Raw genomic sequence first — 22,001 nt, forward strand, 5'->3', positions numbered from 1 at the left:
ATATGAAAATCTGACAAAACAAATACCCGGAGGTTCTTCCCTGGTATGAAAGAACCGATGTTAAGAACTGCTCAGGGCTTCCCTGGTGGCACAGTGGTTAAGAATCCGCCTGCCAATGCAGGGGACACGGGTCCGAGCCCTGGTCCGGGAAGATCCCACATGCTGCAGAGCAACTAAGCCTGTGCGCCACAACTACTGAGCCTGCGCTCTAGAGCCCGTGAGCCACAACTACTGAGCCCGTGCACCACAACTACTGAAGCCCGTGTGCCTAGAGCCCGTGCTCCGCAACAAGAGAAGCCACCGCAATGAGAAGCCCTCGCACCGCAACGAAGAGTAACTCCCACTCGCTGCAACTAGAGAAAGCCCACCCGCAGCAACGAAGACCCAACGCAACCAAAAATAAATAAATAAATAAATAAAATTTATTAAAAAAAGAACCATTCAGATAAGAATCTTTCTATGTGCATTTAAAACAAAACTCTATTTCAGCGTCCCACGGGCCCCCCTTCTCTCCTTCCCTCCCACTACATGAGGCCTGCCCTACCCCACGCACACCCACTGCCTCCAGTGGTACCTGTTCTCTGAGCTCCGTGACCTCAGCCTCCAGCCTTCCCAGTCGCTCCTCCAGGGGGCGCCACCGCTCCTGGGGGGCCCCAGCAGGGGCTGAGGAGTGGGCCGGCGCCTGCAGCTGGTAGTCGTGGATGTCAGCAAGCCCCAGAGGCTCCCTGGGGACGGCTCCACCTGAAAGCACAAGGATCCAGGGAGGGCCTATCGGTGAGGGGCTAGCAAGGCTTCCTGGGTTTGTCTTCCCAATGATGTCTATCCTGTGCCCACCCTTGTCCACCTGTCACCCACCATCCAGGGAAGGAGAGGTGGTCTGTGAGGGGCTGGAGTGAAAGCATGGGAGGAGGAGGAGAGAGCCCTGGGTGCACGGAAGTGACCTAGACCAGCTTTCCCAAGTAGTAAGAGCCTCAGGCAGGTATAAGCCCCAGGGACCCCGCCTCACTGGGAGCCTGGGGGGAGGATCTAGATCAGGGCCTCTCTGTAGGCTGCCCTGACTCTGCAGGGGTCCTCAGCCACGGGGGCTGTGCCAGGGTCATCCAGCCTCACTCAGGCCATGGACTTGGCCAGGGGCAGCCTGGGGAGCTGATGTGTCATGCTGGGAGGGCCCACAAGCCAGCACAGGCTGAAGTGCAGGAGAGGGAAACAGAGGAGTGAAAGGTGGGGCTGCTTTCAGGTACCCAGGGTCTGTGGGCAAACCCCACTGCTTGTCTTCACCTTCAGAAAGGGCAGCACTTCCGTGCACAGGGAGGGGCAACTCTTCCCTCTGCTGCCAATTCCAAGCCTTGCCACTGTTTCCCGGGCCTGTGGCAGAGGGGCCTGGGAACTCCACCCAGGGCAGAGTGGGCTCCAGAAAGCGGGACTCGGCTGCATTTCGTGAAGGGTTCGGGGAGGGTGCTGGTAGGGCCCCCATCTAGATTTCAAGGCACCATGAGAATGAAGACAGGTTGTCCCGGGTTCTAGAGGACACTGGGTCCTAGGAGGGGGCACCTCTGAGTTCAGGCCTGGGGTTGGGGACGGCCACTTTCACCTGACTCTGATCCCCCTCCTGCTGTGGGGAAAACAAAGGCGGTGGGGTCATTGTCTGACTCCAGGTGTCCTTCCCACAAACATCATCCCTCCTCCCAGCAGAGGTGGGCGGTGCAGCAAGTGAGTGAGCACAAGGAAGGGGTGGAGGGAGAGGGAAGGGTCTTTCCACCGAGGCAGTTCATTAGTGAGGCTGGGCCTGGGGGTGGCTAAAAGGGCTTCTCGTGCACACTAGCCCCGTGAAGCAGGGGAACAATACTGCTCACTCCCCCGCCCAAAGGGGGTTGAAGATTCTCGTCCAAGACCTAAATTGTCTTCTTTTGTCCAAACCTGCTTTGTCCTGAGTTCCTCGGCTTGGTTAATGCCATCCCCACCTACCCAGAAATCTGGGGCTCAGCTTCTCTCTTTTGTACCCCTCCCAAAGTCCATCAGTCTCTGGTCTCAGCCGGTCATCCCCCAACACCCCCGCAGCTCCTCTCCTCTCCCCTCTGTGGCCACTCAGGAGGCTGAAGGCTCCCTGCCTCCACGTGCTCCTCTTTTCCTTTCACAGCCTTTCTAAATCACACATCTGCAGGCTCCCAGCAGCAAGTCCAAATGTGAGCTTTCCCAAGTGCCATTCATCTTTTCAGCCCACGCTGCAACGCCCCCCCCGCCCCCCGCCCACACCCCTACCTTGGGCAGGGTGTTGTCACTTGGAATGGCTCTCTGTCTTGGTATGGCCCCTGTACCTCACTTCCTTCCCAGCCCCATGAAGGGCGGCCAAGGATGGGGTCCCAGTATCTTAAACCCTCCACCCCAGCACGACACCCCCGCTCCACCATGATTCCTCCTTTCAGGCCACTCCCTCCAGGCCTGCTTAAGCAGGCACAAGAAAGGGGTCGGGGAGAAGCTGAGGGTCCTCTGGGACCCTCAGGGAAGATCGGGCCGGTCCTTTGCCTGGAGAGACCTGCAGAAAGAGCTCCTGTTGCACAAAGCCTGATTGCTCCCCATGGACCTGCTCCCCTCCCTTCCCCCCTGCACAGTCCCAGCCCTGACCTCTCTGTTCCTGCCTGTCCTTCTGGATGAAAGCCAGACACAGAGACTCAAAGTCAGCTCCCATGGCGGGCCTTCTTTTTTTTCCCCTTTCTCAAGACAAATAATTAACTTCAGACTCCCAGATTCCAGGGCGGACTCTCCCCCACCGCTGCCTGCAGGAATTCCTCCTGAGGCCAGAGCAGGAAGCCCCGTCCTGCTCCGGTACCCCATGCCACAGTCTCCGTGCTGCCCCGACCATGCTGGCTCCTCCACCGACGGGGAGGACTCAGGCTGGCCTGGGAGGTGCACGCACCCCGAGGCAGGGCCCAGGGAGGCGGCCCCCGGCCCCAGCCGTTCCCTCAGACCGGGCTGAGCAAGAGGTGAGGTCCTGCCTGGCTGCCCCCAAGCCCTCGGCGCCCCGACCTACCTCTGCCGGTCCCCGGGGCCAGTGCCAGGCCCGTGAGCTGCAGGACGAGGGGCAGCAGAGCGGCCTCGGCCCTGGCCATGCTTGCCCCGCCTTGCTGACTACGGGTCGTGGCTCAGCAGGCGCTGGGAGAGGCGGGGTGTGGAAACACCAGGCCGCCTCCCACCCAGCCTTTGTTCAGGGAGGGCTTCTGGTGCCTGTCACCCCGCCCCATGGCGCCTGCCTTCCTGATGGGCACCTCGACCCGACCCCGGGGCCCAGCCCTATCCTGACCCCAGACCTGGCTCAGAGGTGCAGGGGAGCCCCCGGGAGAGCAGGAAGCTGGGAGGGGCTGGGGGCGACTTCTCCTGCACGTGATCCAAGAGCAGGCTCTTTAAAAGCCCCACAAACCCATCACCCTTGGGCTCTGGGACAGCTGGTCTCCGAGCCCCTTGGGCTACTTCGCCACCCTGGGGTTCCCTTCCTCACCTGTTTACAGGAGAAGCAAACTGAGCTGGGTTCAAATCCCTGCTCGGCCAGTTCCACTGGGCCTCTAACTTCTAGTTGCCTCAGTTTCCCTGTTTGTAAACTGGGGATCATAACAGCTACTTTATAAACTTACAGTGAGGATTAAGAGAGACTAGATAGATGAGGAATTTAGGGTAGGGTAGTGGTCGGCACAGACTAAGTGCTCAGTAAATAAATAAAAACAAGAGGTGCGGGGCTTCCCTGGTGGCGCAGTGGTTGAGAGTCCGCCTGCCGACGCAGGGGACGCGGGTTCGTGCCCCGGTCTGGGAAGATCCCACATGCCGCGGAGTGGCTGGGCCCGTGAGCCATGGCCGCTGAGCCTGCGCGTCCAGAGCCTGTGCTCTGCAACGGGAGAGGCCACAACAGTCAGAGGCCCGCGTACCGCAAAAAATAAATAAATAAATAAATAAATAAATGGGTTTAAAAAAAAAACACACAAAACAAAACAAACAAACAAAAAAGAGGTGCTGCTCCAGGTCTCCGAAGTCAAGGGCGCTTCCGGTCTCCTCTCTCCACTTCTACATTTCTTTCCTGGACTCTACTCACCATCCCTATCTACCCTGGCAGCCCCAGGCTTGGCCCCAAATGTCAAGGCCTTTCTTCTCCAGCCCATTTTCCAGCTCTTGGGCTCAGGCTTGGCCTGTGTGTGTGTGTAGGGGGGTGAGTCTGGGCCGGGGGCAGGGCTGGGCCTTGGGCTCAGCAGGCGGAGGGGGCCAAAGGGAGGAAGTGAGAGAAGCTGGTCACGTGGGCCACCAGGCTGGGAAACTCCTCAGTGCAGCTGGAAGCAGGGGAGGTGGGGATGGGCCCCAAGCTCACAGGCAAAGGGACATGGAGGGTGGAGCCGTGAAGCCCGCCAGAGCAGTCTTCCTCCCCACAAAGGCCAGCAAATCAGAGCCACCCTGCTCCCTGCTCCCACCCCCCAGCCCAAGTCAGGGCTAAAGGCCCCTCGAGCCCACTCTCCAAGCACCTTAAGGGAAAGCAGTGTCTCTCCTCAGAAGTGTGGGCCCCTAATAGGCCCTGAGCAGTTGGCGGCAGGGGACGGGGAGAATGTGAGCCAGTGCTGAGACCTGGCCTCAGTTGGCCTGGAGCTAGGCTCACAGGAGCAGAGGAAAGCCAGGGCCAGCCGGCTGCTGGAAAAGGAGCTAGGAAGTGGCAGCTCTGTTCCCACCAGGGTTAAGGAAGATGGTGCCTGTTAGGAGGCAGGTCTCCTGGGAGGCTAGGTGGAGGAGAGGCTAAGAGCAGACTCTGGTGAGGGCTACCAGGTCAAATCCTGAGTCTCAGGCTTTCTGCTCTGTGGCCTCAGGCAAGTCATTCAACTTACAGTGGCTAATTTTTCTTCTCTGTGACCTGTGGCTCTAACAGCACCCGCTTTAACGCTGGAAAGTGCACTCAGCACGGGGCTGGGCACGTAGGCATTAGCTCTTATTACTTCTCTTACGGGATCTCTAACTGTCCCCCCAGCCATGCGGGCAAGGGTGCCTTTATTCCCATTCTACAGATGAGGAATCTGAAGAGTCAGGTGAGCTGTTCAGAGTCATCCTGGGAGTAAACCACAGAGCCTGGGTTCAATGCCAGGTCCTTGGGGTCCCAGGGCCCACATGCCTTATCATCGCCAGGAGCCCAAGCCCCCCGACACCCCTGGTCACCCTGGCTCCCAGCTGCTTACTGCTCTGCCCAACCCCTCACCCTTGCCCTCCCACAGTGCCTCTGTCGGAGCACCTGAGTATCGCTGGAGAACATCCCAGCCCTTGGGTGACCGGATTTGCTTCAAATTCATGGCCACAAGCCTCAACAGACACACAAGACTGCCAGAAATTCTATTACAATTCCCTGGTAAATCCAATCTCCCTCTCCTGAGAGGAGCATTTCACACCCTCTCCTTCCTTCCTAAATGTTTCAGTGGCCCTGCCCTTACCCGCTGTATGATTTTGGCAGGTTACTAAACTTTGCTAAGCCTCAGGTTCCTCCCCTGTGAAGTGGGGATAATAATAGTACCTCCATCCTGATTGTTACGAGGATTGTCGAGACAAAGGCTTACATGCAAGTTTTGGAATATGATTCCAGGGAGCAGAAATGAGGGGTGGGGAGAGCAAGACGGGGAAGGATGAAAAGCCAATACAAGACTGCCTTATGGAGTAGCTGGTCGCTGCTGTGGGCATGTGTGTGTCCAATTCCACAGGACCATCTGTACGAAAGCAGCTCAGCCAGAAAGTGGAAGCACTTATCCATTGACACCAGTGCCCCGCTGGTCTAGGGTAACACCGGAGGGCATTAGCTGCTCCCAGTTAGGTGTGAATGAGTGCTCAAGTGGGCTACGAGGGTGCAACAGGGAAATTCCAAAGCCCAACAGGAGAGATTTATAGCCAGGGCCTGAGGCAAGACGCCACGGGGATACACCTGTGCAGAGCCGCTTGCAGACTGTGGAGAACTGGAATAAGGTGCAGCTGAGAGAATTTGCATACGTGGTGTCTGACGAATGAGACAATGAGTATAAAAATCTTTTTACAGTGTGTGGCACATTTTAAACACCCAAAATATATTATTATTTTTATTGACATCATCGTCATCTCCCGCTGAGGCCCAACCTGAAAAGGCAATATTCACATTCTTTATCTGCAACAGAAGGTACAGAAGCGTCTGGAAAACTCGCTCTGTGAAATAAAATCCCAGAGCCCAGAGGAAAGGGTGTTATTTGGAGAGCAGCTGAGTTTCCACCGTGAGCCTCTTTGCTGCCAGGTATTGAGCCAGATACAGGAATACAGGGATGAATGAATCAGGAATAGCGATGGCCAGAATGCCCGGCCCAGACTAAGGGAAGGGGAATGTGGATGCTGGCAGAAGGAGGGGCATGAGCACACGACCGACCGCAGGTGCACTCAAACGTCAGGCTTGGAATAAAGGGCTCACATTTCTCTGCTGGGCTAGTGGAACCAGATGCCACCATCCTCACCAAAATCCAGTACTTTCTTTAGAACAGGAACATTCTGGCTAGAGAAAGAAGGAATATCTCAGGCCCAGGCTTGAGTCCTTATTTGACAGGATGTCCCCATGAATGGAGTGGTGTTTGGGACCCAGCCGGGTGTGTGGGCACAGTAGCGTGCGTGGCTCCGGAGGGCAGCACAAGGGCTCCAGGGTTTAGAGTCAGTGAGTCCTGAGTTCAAATCCTGCTCCACCACTGACTGTCTGTGCTGGTTGATCTCCCTTTCTACCTCTTCCATTCATTCTCCCTCTCCACCCCCTACAGACGGCATCGCTCTGGCTTTCGTGCCCTCTGGCTTCCTGTTGGGTCAGCCAATGAGAGGTGCAGGCGGGGCCTGAAGGGCAGGGGAGGAGAGCGGTTGGGGTATTTCTTCTTGGCCTCCTTCTGCTCAGCACAGCTCCCATGGTACCACTAGTCCTTCCCCTTATCCGCTCAGTCCAGGGAGTGGCAATGGCTCCCTACTATTGTTAGTTCCCTGGTGATTCTCTCTCTTTTTTTTTTTTTAAACTGGCTGCAGCTGTGGGTTGGCTGCTGCTCTTTGGGTTTTTTTTTGGCTGCGTTGGGTCTTTGTTGCTGCGCACAGGCTTTTCTCTAGCTGCGGTGAGCGGGGGCTACTCTTCGTTGCAGTGCGCGGGCTTCTCATTGCGGTGGCTTCTCTTGTGGAGCATGGGCTCTAGGCGTGTGGGCTTCAGTAGTTGTGGCACGCGGGCTTCAGTAGTTGTGGCATGCGGGCTTCAGTAGTTGTGGTACGCGGGCTCAGTAGGTGTGGCTCGTGGGCTCTAGAGCACAGGCTCAGTAGTTGTGGCACATGGGCTTAGTTGCTCCGCGGCATGTGGGATCTTCCCGGACCAGGGCTCGAATCTGTGTCCCCTGCACTGGGGGACCACCACCAGGGAAGCCCCCTGGTGATTCTCTAATACCGTGTCTACAGATCGGTAAATGGTCCCTCCTTTAAGTTCTCTTTAGCTAAACCCTTTTGAGGGGAATTCTCTTTTCTCCTGGGCCCTTAGCTGATATGCTAACCTTACCACATATTCTACTGAGTTACTCTACCTCCCTAAGCCAAAATCTTTCATCTGGAAAAGGAAGTAATAACCGCTACGGTAGGCTGGGAGAGTCTATTAAGGCAACAAGCATGTGATGTGTGCTTGACGCATGTGCAGCACCTGGTACACAGACGATCCCAACATAGTTACTTTCTGTTCCTTACCTCCTTCAGGTTGTACTGTCAATAGCAGCAGCTTGGTTTTCCCTCTGCCTTTGGTGGCTGGAAGCAAAAGTTTGCTGTAAAGAGGGAGGGAGAGAAGGGGTTAGTAAATGATTAAATTTTGTACTTAAATTTTGACCTTTCAAGTCACACCAGTTGTAACAAATGAAATAAGCTACCACAAAGGAATAAAGGCAAAGCCCATCATTACACCTGCTCCAGCCCTTCCTTGCCCATCACTCGCATCCGGTGTAACCAATGGTAACAAGGTCTGTCCTTCCACACCCTTCACGTGGCCCACACAACCGCGTGCAAGCGTGTGTGCACCACGTGATGTCGTTTGGACGTGGTATTTGGGAACAGGCTGTGCAGCATCCCAACCCCCATCCCCATCTGCCCCTGCAAGTCACCAACTTGCCCCCAAGTCACCTCCCTCAGTGGCTCCTGTCTCCAGCTCCCTACTCCCCTAGGACCCTCTCTCCCTGCTCACAACATCATGTCCACCCCAGGAGAAGGTTACCCCGGCTGACCTGACCAGCTGAGCAACTGCAGCAGGGGGACAGGGGGCGGGGATGTGCTGTTTATCACAGATCAGATATTCTTTTTTTTTTTTTTTTTTTTTTTGTGGTACGCGGGCCTCTCACTGTTGTGGCCCCTCCCGTTGTGGAGCACAGGCTCCGGACGTGCAGGCTCAGCGGCCATGGCTCACGGGCCCAGCCGCTCCGCAGCATGTGGGATCCGCCTGGACCGGGGCATGAACCTGCGTCCCCTGCATTGGCAGGCGGACTCTCAACCACTGTGCCACCAGGGAAGCCCCGATCTGAGATTCTAATTCCACAGCTGTACCCCACAGCTGGCCACCTCTCCCCACAATTCAGAATAACTAGGCCGCCAGCCCCCTTCCAGGAAGGACTTGCTTTGCCCCTTAAAAGGCCTTCAGGGGTCCACCTCACTGTGTTCCAGGGACTGTGCCAAGCTGCAGCATGCCTACTCAAGTACCAGTGTCAGCTCACACACTAGACCAACACCACTCACAGGTTAATATCACAGTCGGAACGCAGTACTTCCTTGTCAGATGGAACCTGCTGGGATCTTAGGAGGGTTTGTGCATTTTTCTGTTTTCGTTTTTGGCAAAGAAAGACCAGGGCAATCAGAGTGCATATCTGAACCTCGCAGCAGAGCCAGGACCTGGAGGGGGGTATTGGCAGAACGTTTCCAGGCGCCACACAGGGACCTCCAAGCCACGAGGCTCTCCAGCCTGGAGGGAAGCTTGCCAATCAACCTTGGGCCCACTGGAGAACCTGGGGTTTCCCCAGTCTCTTTTCTGACTATCTTTTTTTCTCAAAGACCGCTCCCTGGGGATCCCATTAGGGCTTGGAGAAGCTAAGAGGGTGGGGCAAAGAGGGGAGGAGATATGTGTGGCTTCCTGCCTGCAATTTCCTCTTCTTCCCACCCATTTCGCTTCTTCCCATCCCTCATGGTCCTGCTCTCAAGATCCCACAAAGCCTCTTCCAGTGGTTCTGAGCAGCACAGTCCAACAGAACTGTCTGCGATGATGGAAATGTCTATATCTGCACTGTCCAATATGATGGCCCCATGAGGCTACTGAGCCCCTGTAATATGGCTAGTGCACTTGAGGATCTGAATTTTTATTTTTTTTAATTTTTTGGCCGTGCCACGTGGCTTGCAGGATCTTAGTTCCCCGACCAGGGATTGAACCCGCGCCCTCAGCAGTGAAAGCGTGGAGTCCTAACCACTGGACTGCCAGGGAACTCCCCTGAATTTTTACTTTTTATTTAATTCTAATTCACTTTAATAGAAATAGCCCTATGTAGCTAGTAGCTACTGTATAGAACAGCGCATATTCAGACTGTAAGGCAACTTTGTGCAAATTAGTGAAAAGTGCAGCTTCTCAAGACAGAATACTCCCTTCCATTGGCTGGGAAAGTTTTGTAATAGAGCCACATTGGCTATGATGTGAATGAGGCCCCCTAGAGACAGAAGAGACAGTCTTGCAGGAGTTTGGGCCAAGACTTGCCATGGGGCCTCTGGTCAAGGACCTGATCTCACTCAGCACCATAGCCCCACTCCACAGTTGTGAGACAAGCAAGATCTTAGACAGGGGCTGAGGGAGGGGAAGTGGCAGCTGTTCCTTCCGGGTAGTATGAAGAGAGGGGGTCAGATGGCAAGGGAGTAGAGGCCAGTGGGTCAAAACCACAGCTGGGGCCATAATGAGGCACCAGATGTCCTGGCACAGAGTAGTGACCTCAAATTCCTATATGTTTGGCTTTTTTTTTTGGTAACAGCTTTATTGAGATATAATTCACATACCATAAATTCACCTGTTTAAAGAGTATAACTTAATAGTTTAGTATATTCATAGAGTTGTGCAATCATCACTGCAATCAATTTTAAAACATTTTATCATCCCCAAATAAACCCCATACCCTGCAGCCTTCACCCCCTCTTTCCCACCACCATCCGTACCCCAGCCCTAGGCGACCACCCATCCACATTTCATATAAGTAATCCTTTGTGTCTGGCTTTTCACTTGGCGTAACGTTTTCAAGGTTTATCCATGTTTCACCATGTATCCATGCTTCATTCCTTGTTGCCAAGTAATGTGTATGTACCGAAGTATGTACCATACTTTATCCATTCATCAGCTGATAGAATTTGGGTTGTTTCCACTTGTTGGCTATTATGAATAATGCTGCTGTGAAGATTCATGGGCAAGTGTTTGTGAGGACATACGCTGTAATTTCTCTCGGGTATATTACTGGAAGTGGACTTGCTGCATCATAGGGTAGTTCTACATTTAACCTTTTAAAGAACTGTCAAATTGTTTTCCAAAGTGGCTGTACCACTTCACATTCCCACCAGCAACATATGAGGGTTCCAATTTCTCTGCTTCCTTGATAACACTTATTATTATCTGATTTTTTTGATTACAGCCATCCTAGTGGTATTTCATTGTGGTTTGATTTGCATTTCCCTAATGACTCATGATGTTGAAAATCTTTACACAAGCTAATTAGTCATTTATGTGTCTTCTCTGGAGAAATGTCTATTCAAGTCCTTTGCCCATTTAAAAAATTGAGTTATTTGTCTTTTTATTATTTTGTTGTAAGTGTTCTTTATATATTCTAGATTCAAGTCACTTATCAGGTATATGACTAGTCAATATTTTTTCCCATACTGTGGGTTATTTTAATTTTTTATGGTTTTTTTTTTTTTTTTGCAGCACAAAAGTTTTTAGTTTTGATAAAGTCCAATCTGTTTTTTTTCGTTGTTGTTGTTGCTTGTACTTTCGGCAACATATTTAAGGAATCATTGCCTAGTCTATGTTTAGAAAAATTTAACCCTGTGTTTTCTTATAAGAGTTTTACAGTGTTAGCTCTTACATATAAGATCTTTGATCCATTTTGAGTTACCTTTTGTATACGGAATGAGGTATGGATCTGTTGTTAGGTGCACTTATGTTTACAATTGTCACCTTTCTGATGCATTGCACTTTTATCATTATAAAATGTCCCTCTTTATCTTGAGTTACTTTTTTTGTTTTAAAACCTATTTTGTCTGATGACAGCATAGCCCTCCAGTTTTCTTATGGTTGCTGTTTGCATGATAAAACTTTTTTCTATTCTTTTAGTTTAAATCTTTCTGTATCTGTAAATCTAAAGTATGTCTGTGGGACTTCCCTGGTGGTCCAGTGGTTAAGCATTCGTCTTGCAACGCAGGGGATGCCAGTTTGATCCCTGGTCAGGGAACTGAGATCCCACGTACCGCGGGGCAACTAAGCCCTCACTGCAAAACTAGAGAGAAGCCCACGCACCGCAACTAAGACGTGATGCAGCCACCGAATAAAAATACATAAATAAATATTTTTTTAAAAAATCTAAAGTATGTCTCTTATAGACAGTATCTTGTTGGATCTTGTTTTAATCCATTCACGTTACTAATATAGTTGTATTTGCATTTGCCATTTTACTTGCTTTCTAAATATATCATTTCCTTTTTGTTCCTCTATTTTGCCTAGACTGCTTTATTTTGCATTAAGTGAATATTTTCTAGTATAACATTTTTATTATTCCTTTAATGAGTTTTTTTTTTAACTGTATTTTTTTTTCTATTTTCTTAATGGCTACTCTAGGGCTTACCTCTGGACAGTTTACTATACTGTCTTCCTGTCCCATCCGGGTAAGTTGTCCCCAGGAAGGTCCTGGGCAGAGCGTGTGGGCAGGAAAGTTGCCTGAAGAAGGATGGCCTTGGACATGGGGCACAGGAGGGAGGACCGAGGCACTGAGATGGCCACAGGGTGGCAGTCCCAGTGATAGAGAGGCTGCAGCTTTTTCTTTTTTTTTTTTTTTTTTGCGGTACACGGGCCTCTCACTGTTGTGGCCCCTCCCGTTGCGGAGCACGGGCTCCGGACCCGCAGGCTCAGCGGCCATGGCTCACGGGCCCAGCCGCTCCGCGGCATGTGGGATCTTCCCGGACCGGGGCACGAACCCATGTCCCCTGCATCGGCAGGCGGACTCCCAACCACTGCGCCACCAGGGAAGCCCCGAGGCTGCAGCTTTGATGGAGCTTTGTGGGGCTGCACAGTCCTCAGGGTCACCTCAGATTTTATGAGTCAGGACAGATGTCCAGATCCAGGAAAACGCGTGTTCTAAGGTCTGGGCGTGGCTTATTGGTGGTCCTGTGGTCAGGCTCCCCTGGTAATTGCCCCTGCTGCTTCCTCCTGCACCTGGAATACCTCTCGGTGTAGACCCCGGAGCTGGTCCACAATTCCCCTCAGCCCCCAGGGACCAACAAGTTGTCGGGGCAGGTCTCAGTGGGAATGGTGGCTACCCTCCTTTTCCCCATCAGCTACCACCTGCCTTACCTCCCAGGGTACTCTGAGAGCACGCAGGGGTCCGAGGCCAGGCTCTGCTCCTCCCACCAGGAGGCCCGCTCTGGGGATCCTGGCTGCTGCTCCGCAGACGCGCACACTGTACGAATCAGGGTGACAGGTCCCTTGGTTTCCACCCTGCTGTGCCTCCCCCCACCCCTGCAGCACCAACGCCTGACTGAGCCCTGTGAACCCAGCCTATGTCCCTGAGTGGCCCAGCTGGAGAAGGCGGGGCCTGGGGAGCAGGGGGGGGCAGGACGGGAGGCAGCCCGGGAGTAGGTTTCCAGTGTGAGGGAGGAGGAGCAAAGCCTTTCATCCTACAGGACCTGCAGGCTCCCCAGTACCTGATGGCCCACCTTGCCCTGTCCTGCCCAGCCCATGGCCTCTGCTTCTCTTGCTCAGGGTCCTGTGTAGGGCCCCAAAGTGGGTATTCTGGAAATAGTCCTTAAAGGCCTGCAAGGGTGGGGATCCTGGGAAAAAGGATCCACCTCCTTCTTAGTGCCAATAGGAACAGGCCCATTCCCATTCCTTCTGTCACTCATCCATTTTCAAATTTATCATTCATTCATTCATTCATCTAGGAACTCCCACCCTGGAATAGCTGGGACGCCTGGCTGTCCCTGGGTAGAAGCCTGAGGTAACCATGGGCCCAGGGTATGCTCCCAATTTCCCCATGAGAGTCCTCCCTTCCCAGTGGCTCTGCTTTCTCTCCTCTTGCCCCCTGTCCCCACCACCCTCTGCTTTTTTCTGCCCTACTTCATGCCTCAAAGCGGCTGAGCTGGACCTGCATGACACAGGCTCCCTTGATCTCTGGATTCTGGGTGGATTTGGCTAAGGGGAGGCACTGGCAAGAAATAGGAGGGTGGGAGAGTGGAAGCCATAGAGCCCCCAATCTTGCACAGCCACAGGTCCTGGAGGACAGCCACTCTGTGGGTGGTGACAGTTCCCTGCTGATGCTAGGCCTTGGGTGCCTGGAAGTTTCACAGTGGCTTTCGTAATCCTGTTCACATCTCTGCAAATGTTCTAAACTTGCCTCCGTTTAGCTCCACCTGTGTCCTGCCACAACCTTGCCTCACACGCCTCTTACCTAGAGCCACCCACACTGAGGGTAGCTCCTTTTTCTGTGTCCCTGGGGCAGTCAGGGAGCCTGATAGAAGTCATCAAACCCCAGAGGCAATACTCAACCTCCTGCGAGTGGGAGGAGGTCAGCAGAGGTATAGCAGGACGACCAGGGGAAGAGCCCAGAAGATCCAGGCTGGAGGGAGGGAGAAACGGAGAGGGTAGGGGCCAGGTGCCACCCCTGTCTCTCTGTGATGAACCCGCTCTTTTGCTTTTCTTTTTTAAATTATTTAGAATTTTTATTTAAAACTTACTTAGAGATCTTTAAGGCATATTTATATTATATCGGTCTTTTGCTTGCATTAAAAGGAAACTACAAGCTAAATACATTTGTTAAGTCATTCCTAAAATGTCTTGACATTTAGAATTTGGATCTTCTGAATGGCTTTTAAAATTTTTATTAATTTATTTATTTAATTTATTTTTTTTAAACATCTTCATTGGAGTATAATTGCTTACAATGGTGTGTTAGTTTCTGCTTTATAACAGAGTGAATCAGCTATACATATACATATATCCCCATATCTCCTCCCTCTTGCATCTCCCTCCCTCACTCCCTGTCCCACCCCTCTAGGTGGTCACAAAGCAGGAGCTGATCTCCCTTTGCTATGCGGCTGCTTCCCACTAGCTATTTTACATTTGGTAATGTATACATGTCCACGTGGCTATCTCACTTTGTCCCAGTTTACCCTTCCCCCTCCCCATGTCCTCAAGTCCATTCTCTACATCTGCGTCTTTATTCCTGTCCTTACCCTAGGTTCTTCAGAACTTTTTTTTTTAGATTCCATACATATGTGTTAGCATACGGTATTTGTTTTTCTCTTTCTGACTTACTTCACTTTGTGTGACAGTCTCTACTCTAGGTCCATCCACCTCACTACAAATAACTCAATTTCGTTTCTTTTTATGGCTGAGTAATATTCCATTGTATATATGTGCCACATCTTCTTTATCCATTCATCTGTCGATGGACACTTAGGTTGCTTCCATGTCCTGGCTATTGTAAATAGTGCTGTAATGAACATTGTGGTACATGACTCTTTTTGAATTATGGTTTTCTCAGGGTATATGCCCAGGAGTGGCATTGCTGGGCTGTATGGTAGTTCTATTTTTAGTTTTTTAAGGAACCTCCATACTGTTCTCCATAGTGGCTGTATAAATTTACATTCCCACCAACAGTGCAAGAGGATTCCCTTTTCTCCACACCCTCTCCAGCATTTATTGTTTAAAATTTTTATTTATTTTTAATTCACATACAATGAAATTCACTCTTTTTAGTGTACAGCTGTGAATTTTGGCAAATGCAGAGAGTTGTGTGACTATCACCACAATCAAATCAAGATGCAGAACACTTGCCATCACTTCATGCTGCCGCTTTGTGGTCAGCCCCTCCCCGCAGTCCCACATCCACCCACCCAGCTCTGTTCTCTGACCCTATGCTTTCTCCTGGGCCTGTTCCTGAGGGGGAGACAGCTGGGGAGCGGGCAGCCTCTCTCAGGGGCCACGATCATTCCCTGACTCGTACACGGGCCACATTTTCTATACAGACAACATCCCGGGGCCTGAGCATGAGGAATAAGGCCCCTAGCAGCCAGCTCCCTCTCCTCTCCCAGTGGAGAGCATGTCAGGTGGGAAGCTGGAGGTGGGGGGATAGCCCCAGGGAGCTCTGGGCTGGAGAGTGTGGGATCTGCATGCTTCCCTGGCTCTACCTGCCCCAGGGACTCAGTGAGGACAGCTGGCCATAGTGAGGCTGCCACCCAGAACCACCAGAACACAGGATGTGCTCTGGTGGTGGTGGGGGCTACTGCTATGTTTAAATTAAAATCACTTCTTCTACTGTGTGCCAGGCACTGGGCTAGACCTCACCCCACCCCCGCCACTGCTGAGCAGCAGTTCTTCACTGCTGACAGTACAGTGTTAACCCCTTGTGTAAACAAGGATACTGAGACTCAGAGAGGCCGAATGCCTTACACAAGGTCACACAGCTGGGACATGAACCCAGGTCTGTCTGACTCTAAAGTAATCAAATATCACTCATGGTCAGGTTCAAATCCCAGTGCCTTATTTTACTAATTGCTGTGTGCCTTTGGGTAAATTGCCCAACCTTTCTGAACTTCAGTGTTTTCATCTATAAAATGAAGATAACACATATCCCTACCTTGTACAGTTGATGGGAGAATCAAATGTGACTCTGGTGTTTGGTGGAGAGTAGGTTACATGATAAATTCTGTCATGGGTTGAATTGTGTCCCCCCCTCCCCCAGATTCATGTGTTAAAGTACTAACCCCAGTACCTCTGAATGTGACCTTATTTAGAAATAGGGTCTTTGCAGATGTAATTAGTTAAGATGAGGTCATTAGGTGGGCCCTAATCCAGTATGACTGATGTCCTTATGAAAAAAGGGAATTTGGCCACAGTGACGTGCACACGAGGACAGCAATGTGTGAAGATGAAGACAGAGATCAGGGTGATGCTTCTTCAAGCCAAGGAGCACCAGAGATAATGCTAAGAGTACAAAGAAGTAAGATGATAACTCACTCAAGTTTGCAAGGTTAGGAAGTAACTCAGCTCGCTTCTTTGTAAGCGGGGATATGTACGAATGATGCCCACGTCACGGTGGCTGCTTGTGACAGTTAAATGCAATAATGTATGAAAAGTGCTCAGCGGGATCCTGCATGTCTTAGGGGCTCATCAATATCACCTGGTTGTATTTGCGCCTCCAGCCAGCCCAGCCTGTGGCCTGCCCTCTCCAGAACACCACGCCCCGTTCCAACAGGGCCTTCACCAGCCTGGCGGTGCTTCTCCTGGCTCTTCTCCATAGCTTGGGATGGGCTGTCCCTCTGCAAGAGGCCCATGGCCTACTCTCTTTCCTGACCCCCATGGTCCCTGAACTGCAGGAGGACGCAGGATTGAGCACACTTGCTCTCTAGACGGCCGAGTTCCAGGTGGACCCAGGATCCCTGGGCTCACCACCCTCTTGCCCAGTCCTCTCAGGCACTCCCGTGACCTGCTACTGCAAAGCACAGCTTTTGAAGTGAGTCGGGGGGTGACGAGGAAGCCCCCATAAGTTCTTTCCTACCTGAGCAGGTGTCCCTTTCTTCTTCCCATCTCACCCCAACCTCCACCACCGGTGATGGCCCCTGGACAAGCTGTCAGGTCACGTCAGCCTCCCTGCAGCTTTGGAAGTGCTGCTCCAGGAGAAAGGGAGGAGAATAGTCTGAAAGAAATCGGGGAGACTGGTCCTCAGACTGGCACAGATCGGTGGGGACTCTTGGGTCCTGCATGCCCACCAGCACCCTTATGGCCCCAGTCGGCCTGGCACAGGGGGCCTGGGTGGGCATCAGAGCTCCAGTTGGCTCCTGACTTGAAAAACTGTGAAACACAGAGATTCCAGGACACTGGCCTGGTCAGAACTCCCACTGGACTCCCCTCTAGCAAGTCCTGACACCCTCCTTCTCTAGGAGGACCCAAGAGAGCAGAGTGGTCTTACTCTAGGAGCCCCCCGGGGTCCTTCAGCCCTCAGGGCTCTCTGCTTTCTTGACTTTCTGCACCCAGCATCAGAGGCCACAGAAGCAGCAGAGCAGCCTGGGGGAGCCCCATCTCGGGCCCCCAGGTCTGACTCTTACAGGGTGGTAGCCCTGGCCCAGGGGTACCTGGCTGGCAAGAACCAAACACCTGTTCCCACAGCTCTGTTGGCTCCTGGCCCCCAAGAGCTCCTTCTCCTACCTCTACCACATACGTGATGTCCTCAGGCCACAACCCCCAGCCAGCCCACCCCTTAGGAGGCCAGAGAGGGGCAGCTGGGACATCCCCCTCCCATGGTGAAGTGTTGAGAGGCCATGTGGGACGAATATCATGCCCCCTGCCCCCTCCCATAACCTCACACCTCACTCCAGGCCAGAGAGTGCCTCCTCTGGACTCCCAGAGCCATCCCCAGAGTCCCCTCCCATCCAGGGTGGTTCTGTCATCTTTCCACCATCCTGAAGTCCAGATGTGAGCTGAGAAGAGCCCCCCCCCATGCCATTGGGCTGACCCTGCCATCCTGGACACAACTGAGTCTCTCCTCGTTTCCCACCTTAGAGGCACAACAGTCCTGCCCTGGGGGGATCCCGAGCCCTGGTTCTAAGTTGCAGGGGCTTGAGATGAATTGGGCTGATAAGCCATGGGACCCCCTGCATCCCACATCAATGACGGGTGGTCCTCGTGCATCTGGATGGGATCCTCTCCCCGGTGGGGGCACCTATGGACTCTGGGCTTCAACCAAGTCTGTTTGGGACAAGAGAAGACACTGAAGTCCACAGCTGGTTCTTGCAGGACTGGGGTGGCCTCTGTCCCCACAAAGCAGGGGCTCAGTCATTCCCATTGCAGGAGGCCTGGAAGACTGTGGTTTCCAGGTTCGACTTCCTCCTCTTCCTTTTCCTCCTTGTCCAAGTGCTGCATGCTCTCAAGTGAGTCCTCCAGACAGGCAGGAAGGATGGAGGCTCTGGCCCCAGCCCCTTCCTTGATAAAGCCCAGTACTGGGGAGGGAAGTGGTTTGAGCAAAACACTGAGCTAAGTAGATTTTAGGAGTGTCTGAATCAGACCAAGGGTAGTTGCGGGGGCAGAGTGGGGAGATGACGATCTGGGCAAGAGGCATCCTGGTGTCGTGGTGGAAGATACAAGTGGGGGAAGAATCAGCAGAAGGACCAATGACGACTGCACTGAGAGGCAGGGCAGGGGCGGGGCAGCGCAGGGTGCAGGAGGATGCTAAGGCATGAGCTAGGAGCGAAATCCCAGGGCATTTATTTACAGTGGATGGTGAGAAACCCAGGCAACAGTGAAACCGCAGGATCTGAGAGTTTAAGTAAAGAAGACATGCAGAGACTGGAGTTTCTGAGGCGTACCTGAGGGTCTCAGGGACGGCTGGAGCTCTGGGTCCAAGGTCCAGAGCAGAATCCGTGGGAAAGGGGGTGGGAGCCAGATTGCAGAGGATTAGGGAGAGGAGAGGGGCTGACCACGAAGGAAAGGGGAAGTAGCATTTGTTCTCAACAGGGTTGAGGGAGCACAGAGCCAGGACCTGAGATGGACAAGGGTGGCTGTGTAGCTTCCTGGGACACAGGCCATTTGAAGAGATAGAGTGCAGATTTGGAAGGGGGTGGGGTGGGATATGAGGTCTAGAGGCGTCTGCGTGACAGTGCTGGCCAAGCGGGGGACTTCCAGCTCACACCTCAGAATGCTCTGAGGAGGCAGCATTTAGTAAGAAAGGGGAAGGAAGCCCCAGCTGTGGCGTCCTGGGCATCGGCAGCAGTGAAGCTGCCACTTTCGCGTGTCACATCATGTGCTTTACAGGCAGGAGCCGGAGTGGCCGTGTAAAACCCGAAGTCAGATCGTGTGGCGCCTCTGCTCTGACTGTGCAACAACCCACGAAGCGCCCCGCCCCCCCCAGTTTTGTTACTGAAGCATTTATTGTCTAGCTCACTCCATAGAATGGGAGCTCCAGGAAGGCAGGGTGTTTAGACAAAGTAGACTTTGGTTTGCCGCTTTCTCCTGGTACGTAGGAGGTGCTCACTGAGCATTTGTTAAATTTAGGCCTCACAGTCCAACTGTGACCGTGATGTTATCATTCTCACCTTACAGGCAGAAAATGGGGCTTCCAAGAGAGTCCGAGGTTTGCTCAAAGTCACACAATTCCCGAGTGGTAGAGCCAGGGTGTGACTCAGCCCTGTTGGAGTCCAGAGCCCAGTGTCTCGCCAGCAAGTTCCTAGAAACAGAAGGACATCTGAGGACCAGGCCAGCCTGGGGAAGCCCGACAGCCCAGACTGAGGGGATGGGTCTCCTGGATGGGAGGTACCGGGGGCAAAGCCAGCTGTCATCTGCCCAGGCCTGTGTTGAGGGGGGCAGGTCCAGAGTTGGGAGGGGGTCTTGTCCAGCTGCCTGCTGGATCTCCACCTTCTCTCCCCACCAGTCACCCTGAGCTTCTTTCGGTTCCCTTTGGTGATGTGGCTGCCCCATCCCCATACACAGATGCACACGCGTGGTGGCTTCTACAGGAATCAGGCCTCTCACCACACCCTCAGTCTGATGCCCCGGCCAGGGGAAGTCGGGGCAGGGGCCGTCTCACCACTGGGAATAAGAGGCCTGGATACACGTCTCTGCTGAGGCTCCTGGGGCTGTGGAGGCCGAGTCTCCTCGTTCCCCGTGTACCCCGGCCCCACTGCGGGGAGCCGGGAGGGATCCCATGGGGGTCACCAGCGTAGTCTCACTTCCCCTCTGCTTGTACTTCACCATAAGACAGCATCCAGAAGCAAGGGGACCCTTCGATTTTGGAAGAGCCTGAGTGGTGCTCTCTGTCCTCACCCCTGCCTCCTTATGCCATGTCTATGGCCCAGAGTGGTTCTCGGTTCAGGTTCCCCTGGTCTGGGGAAGGCAGGAGCCGAGCCGAGTGGAGCCCCTGCATAGCCCCTATCCTTGGAGCACCACGCAATGTTGCGATCTCGATAACATCACCTCCCTTGTACCACAGGGAAGGAGAGTCACAGGACCTGCCTAAGGTCGCTGAGCTTGAATGCAGCAGAGTTGGATGCAAGCTCAAGGGCAGTGCCCCTTCTTCTACACACAGCCCCCGAATGGTTCTTGACAAAGATCAGAGACCCTAAGGGGGGGAGGCCTCACCTGAGGACATGGGATCGTGGGGAGGCAGAGTGCAGAATCCTAGTCTCACGCTCCCTTAAGCTGTGTGTGGTGCATCTAACAATAAAAGAAGCCTCCTCTTGACTATTGCTCCAGATATATTTTCTAGTCCAACATAGAATACTTTCTATTAAGCACAACTGACCTCCGATGAAAAAGGTTCGTATTTTGGGGGCAACCATTTTCAAGTAAATAGCAGTTTCACATTTAAAGAAAGAAATAAAAAACAATCTCTCTATCCTCATTTTCTGCATCCACACTTTAAATTTTAAAAATATAAAATAGTGAAAGATTCAGCAGATACAAATAATAAAATACATATAATTATATTCCCTTTTATATTAGGGCTATGCAAGAGTGGGGGAGAGGGAGAGAGATGCAGGAGAGAAGAAAAACAGACAACACATGAAGAGTCATGCTTACAGATCAGGGGTAAAGACCAACCTCGGTATTCCTGCAGAGATGGAGAGGGGAGGGGAAGGTCAAAGTTCTGATTCATCAACTAACTAATATGGCTGTATTTGTTAAAAAATACAGGCTCTAAACTTTAAAGTGCAAATAGTGTTTTTTAGAACTTATGTATTTTAGTTTCTACCTAAAATTTAATCAACTGATGTAAATTTCCTTCGTTTAAAAATATTTTAATTAAAAATTACTATAGAAAATAGAAGACAAAAAGACAGGAGTGGTCCCTGAGTAAGCTGATTCCAGTGGGAATCAGACATTAAAATCCTAAGTGAAAACCAGCGAGGACGAGTCTCAGAGGCTGGGAACCCGACCTAGCAAGGGAAGTCAAGGTAAGCTTTCCAAAGGAGGTGATGCTGAGGCAACATTTGAAGACGAGCAGGTGTTCCCAAACGAAGAATGTTCCTGAAGAGGGAACAGGTTGTGTGAAGGTTGAGGCCAGCGAGGAGGCCCACGTGTGGAACCGAAAAGCGTTCAGAACGGCAGACGGGTGTAGTCAAGATAGCGGTGAGTGAAGGGGTGGGACATGCGACCAAGGAGCTGACCCTGAGAGACCCGGAAGGTGATCAGGGAGGGGACCTGGGGAAGGCAGGTGCGAAGGTTGAGAATTAGAAAGGAACAGAGTAGCCTGAGAATCCCTGTCTGCAGGCACGTCGTGGAGGGGTTGTCTGAGTCTGGGTGCCAGCGACCCTCGGCTGGGTGCCAGTGACCCTCGGTAGAGTTCGCAGGCTGGCGGGCGAGGGCCGGGGGCTGTCTAACAGTCCGCCCCACCGCGCTGGTACGTGGCTCGGTTGATCGCCAATGTCCGCACCGATCTTGAGCTCCCGGAGGGACAGGCTGGGAAGCTCCCGGGCCCAGCCGAGCACCGCGGCAGGGTGGGGTGGGGGCTAGGGGTGTCGAACGACTATTTCGCGCTTCCCGATGGCTGAAGGAGCCCAGTACTCACTCAAGGCTACCTCGCCGCCTGGCGTCTCCCCCAGGCCCTGGGCTGCAGGGGGACCAGCCTGGCCCGAGGCTCAGCCCGGCCCCTCGGTCGCTGGGTCTGCGCGGGGACCCCACGGTGGCTTCGCGGGGCAGGGCGGGGCGCTGCCCGCGCACCCAGGCTCGGCGGCCTCGGCCCAGGGGCGGGGGCGGTGAT

The 22,001-nt window shown here is 52.9% G+C and overlaps 1 protein-coding gene across 1 annotated transcript in view; it reads right to left on the reverse strand.

Annotated features, from left to right (window-relative positions):
• KCP (kielin cysteine rich BMP regulator) overlaps positions 1 to 21,910 on the reverse strand; it is a 43,837-nt gene extending 21,927 nt beyond the window's left edge. Inside the window, exons 1-5 of the mRNA XM_079932321.1 lie at positions 21,810 to 21,910; positions 19,339 to 19,469; positions 16,809 to 16,946; positions 7,723 to 7,796; positions 575 to 741 (exon numbers count right to left, since the gene is read on the reverse strand). Of these exons, the coding sequence (XP_079788447.1) occupies positions 575 to 741; positions 7,723 to 7,796; positions 16,809 to 16,837 (270 nt within the window). The 5' untranslated portion in view covers positions 16,838 to 16,946; positions 19,339 to 19,469; positions 21,810 to 21,910. The remainder of the gene's footprint in view (positions 1 to 574; positions 742 to 7,722; positions 7,797 to 16,808; positions 16,947 to 19,338; positions 19,470 to 21,809) is intronic.
• Between the last annotated feature and the right edge of the window lie 91 nt (positions 21,911 to 22,001).

Source organism: Stenella coeruleoalba, assembly GCF_951394435.1.
Source record: "Stenella coeruleoalba genome assembly, chromosome: 9".
NCBI lineage: Eukaryota > Metazoa > Chordata > Mammalia > Artiodactyla > Delphinidae > Stenella > Stenella coeruleoalba.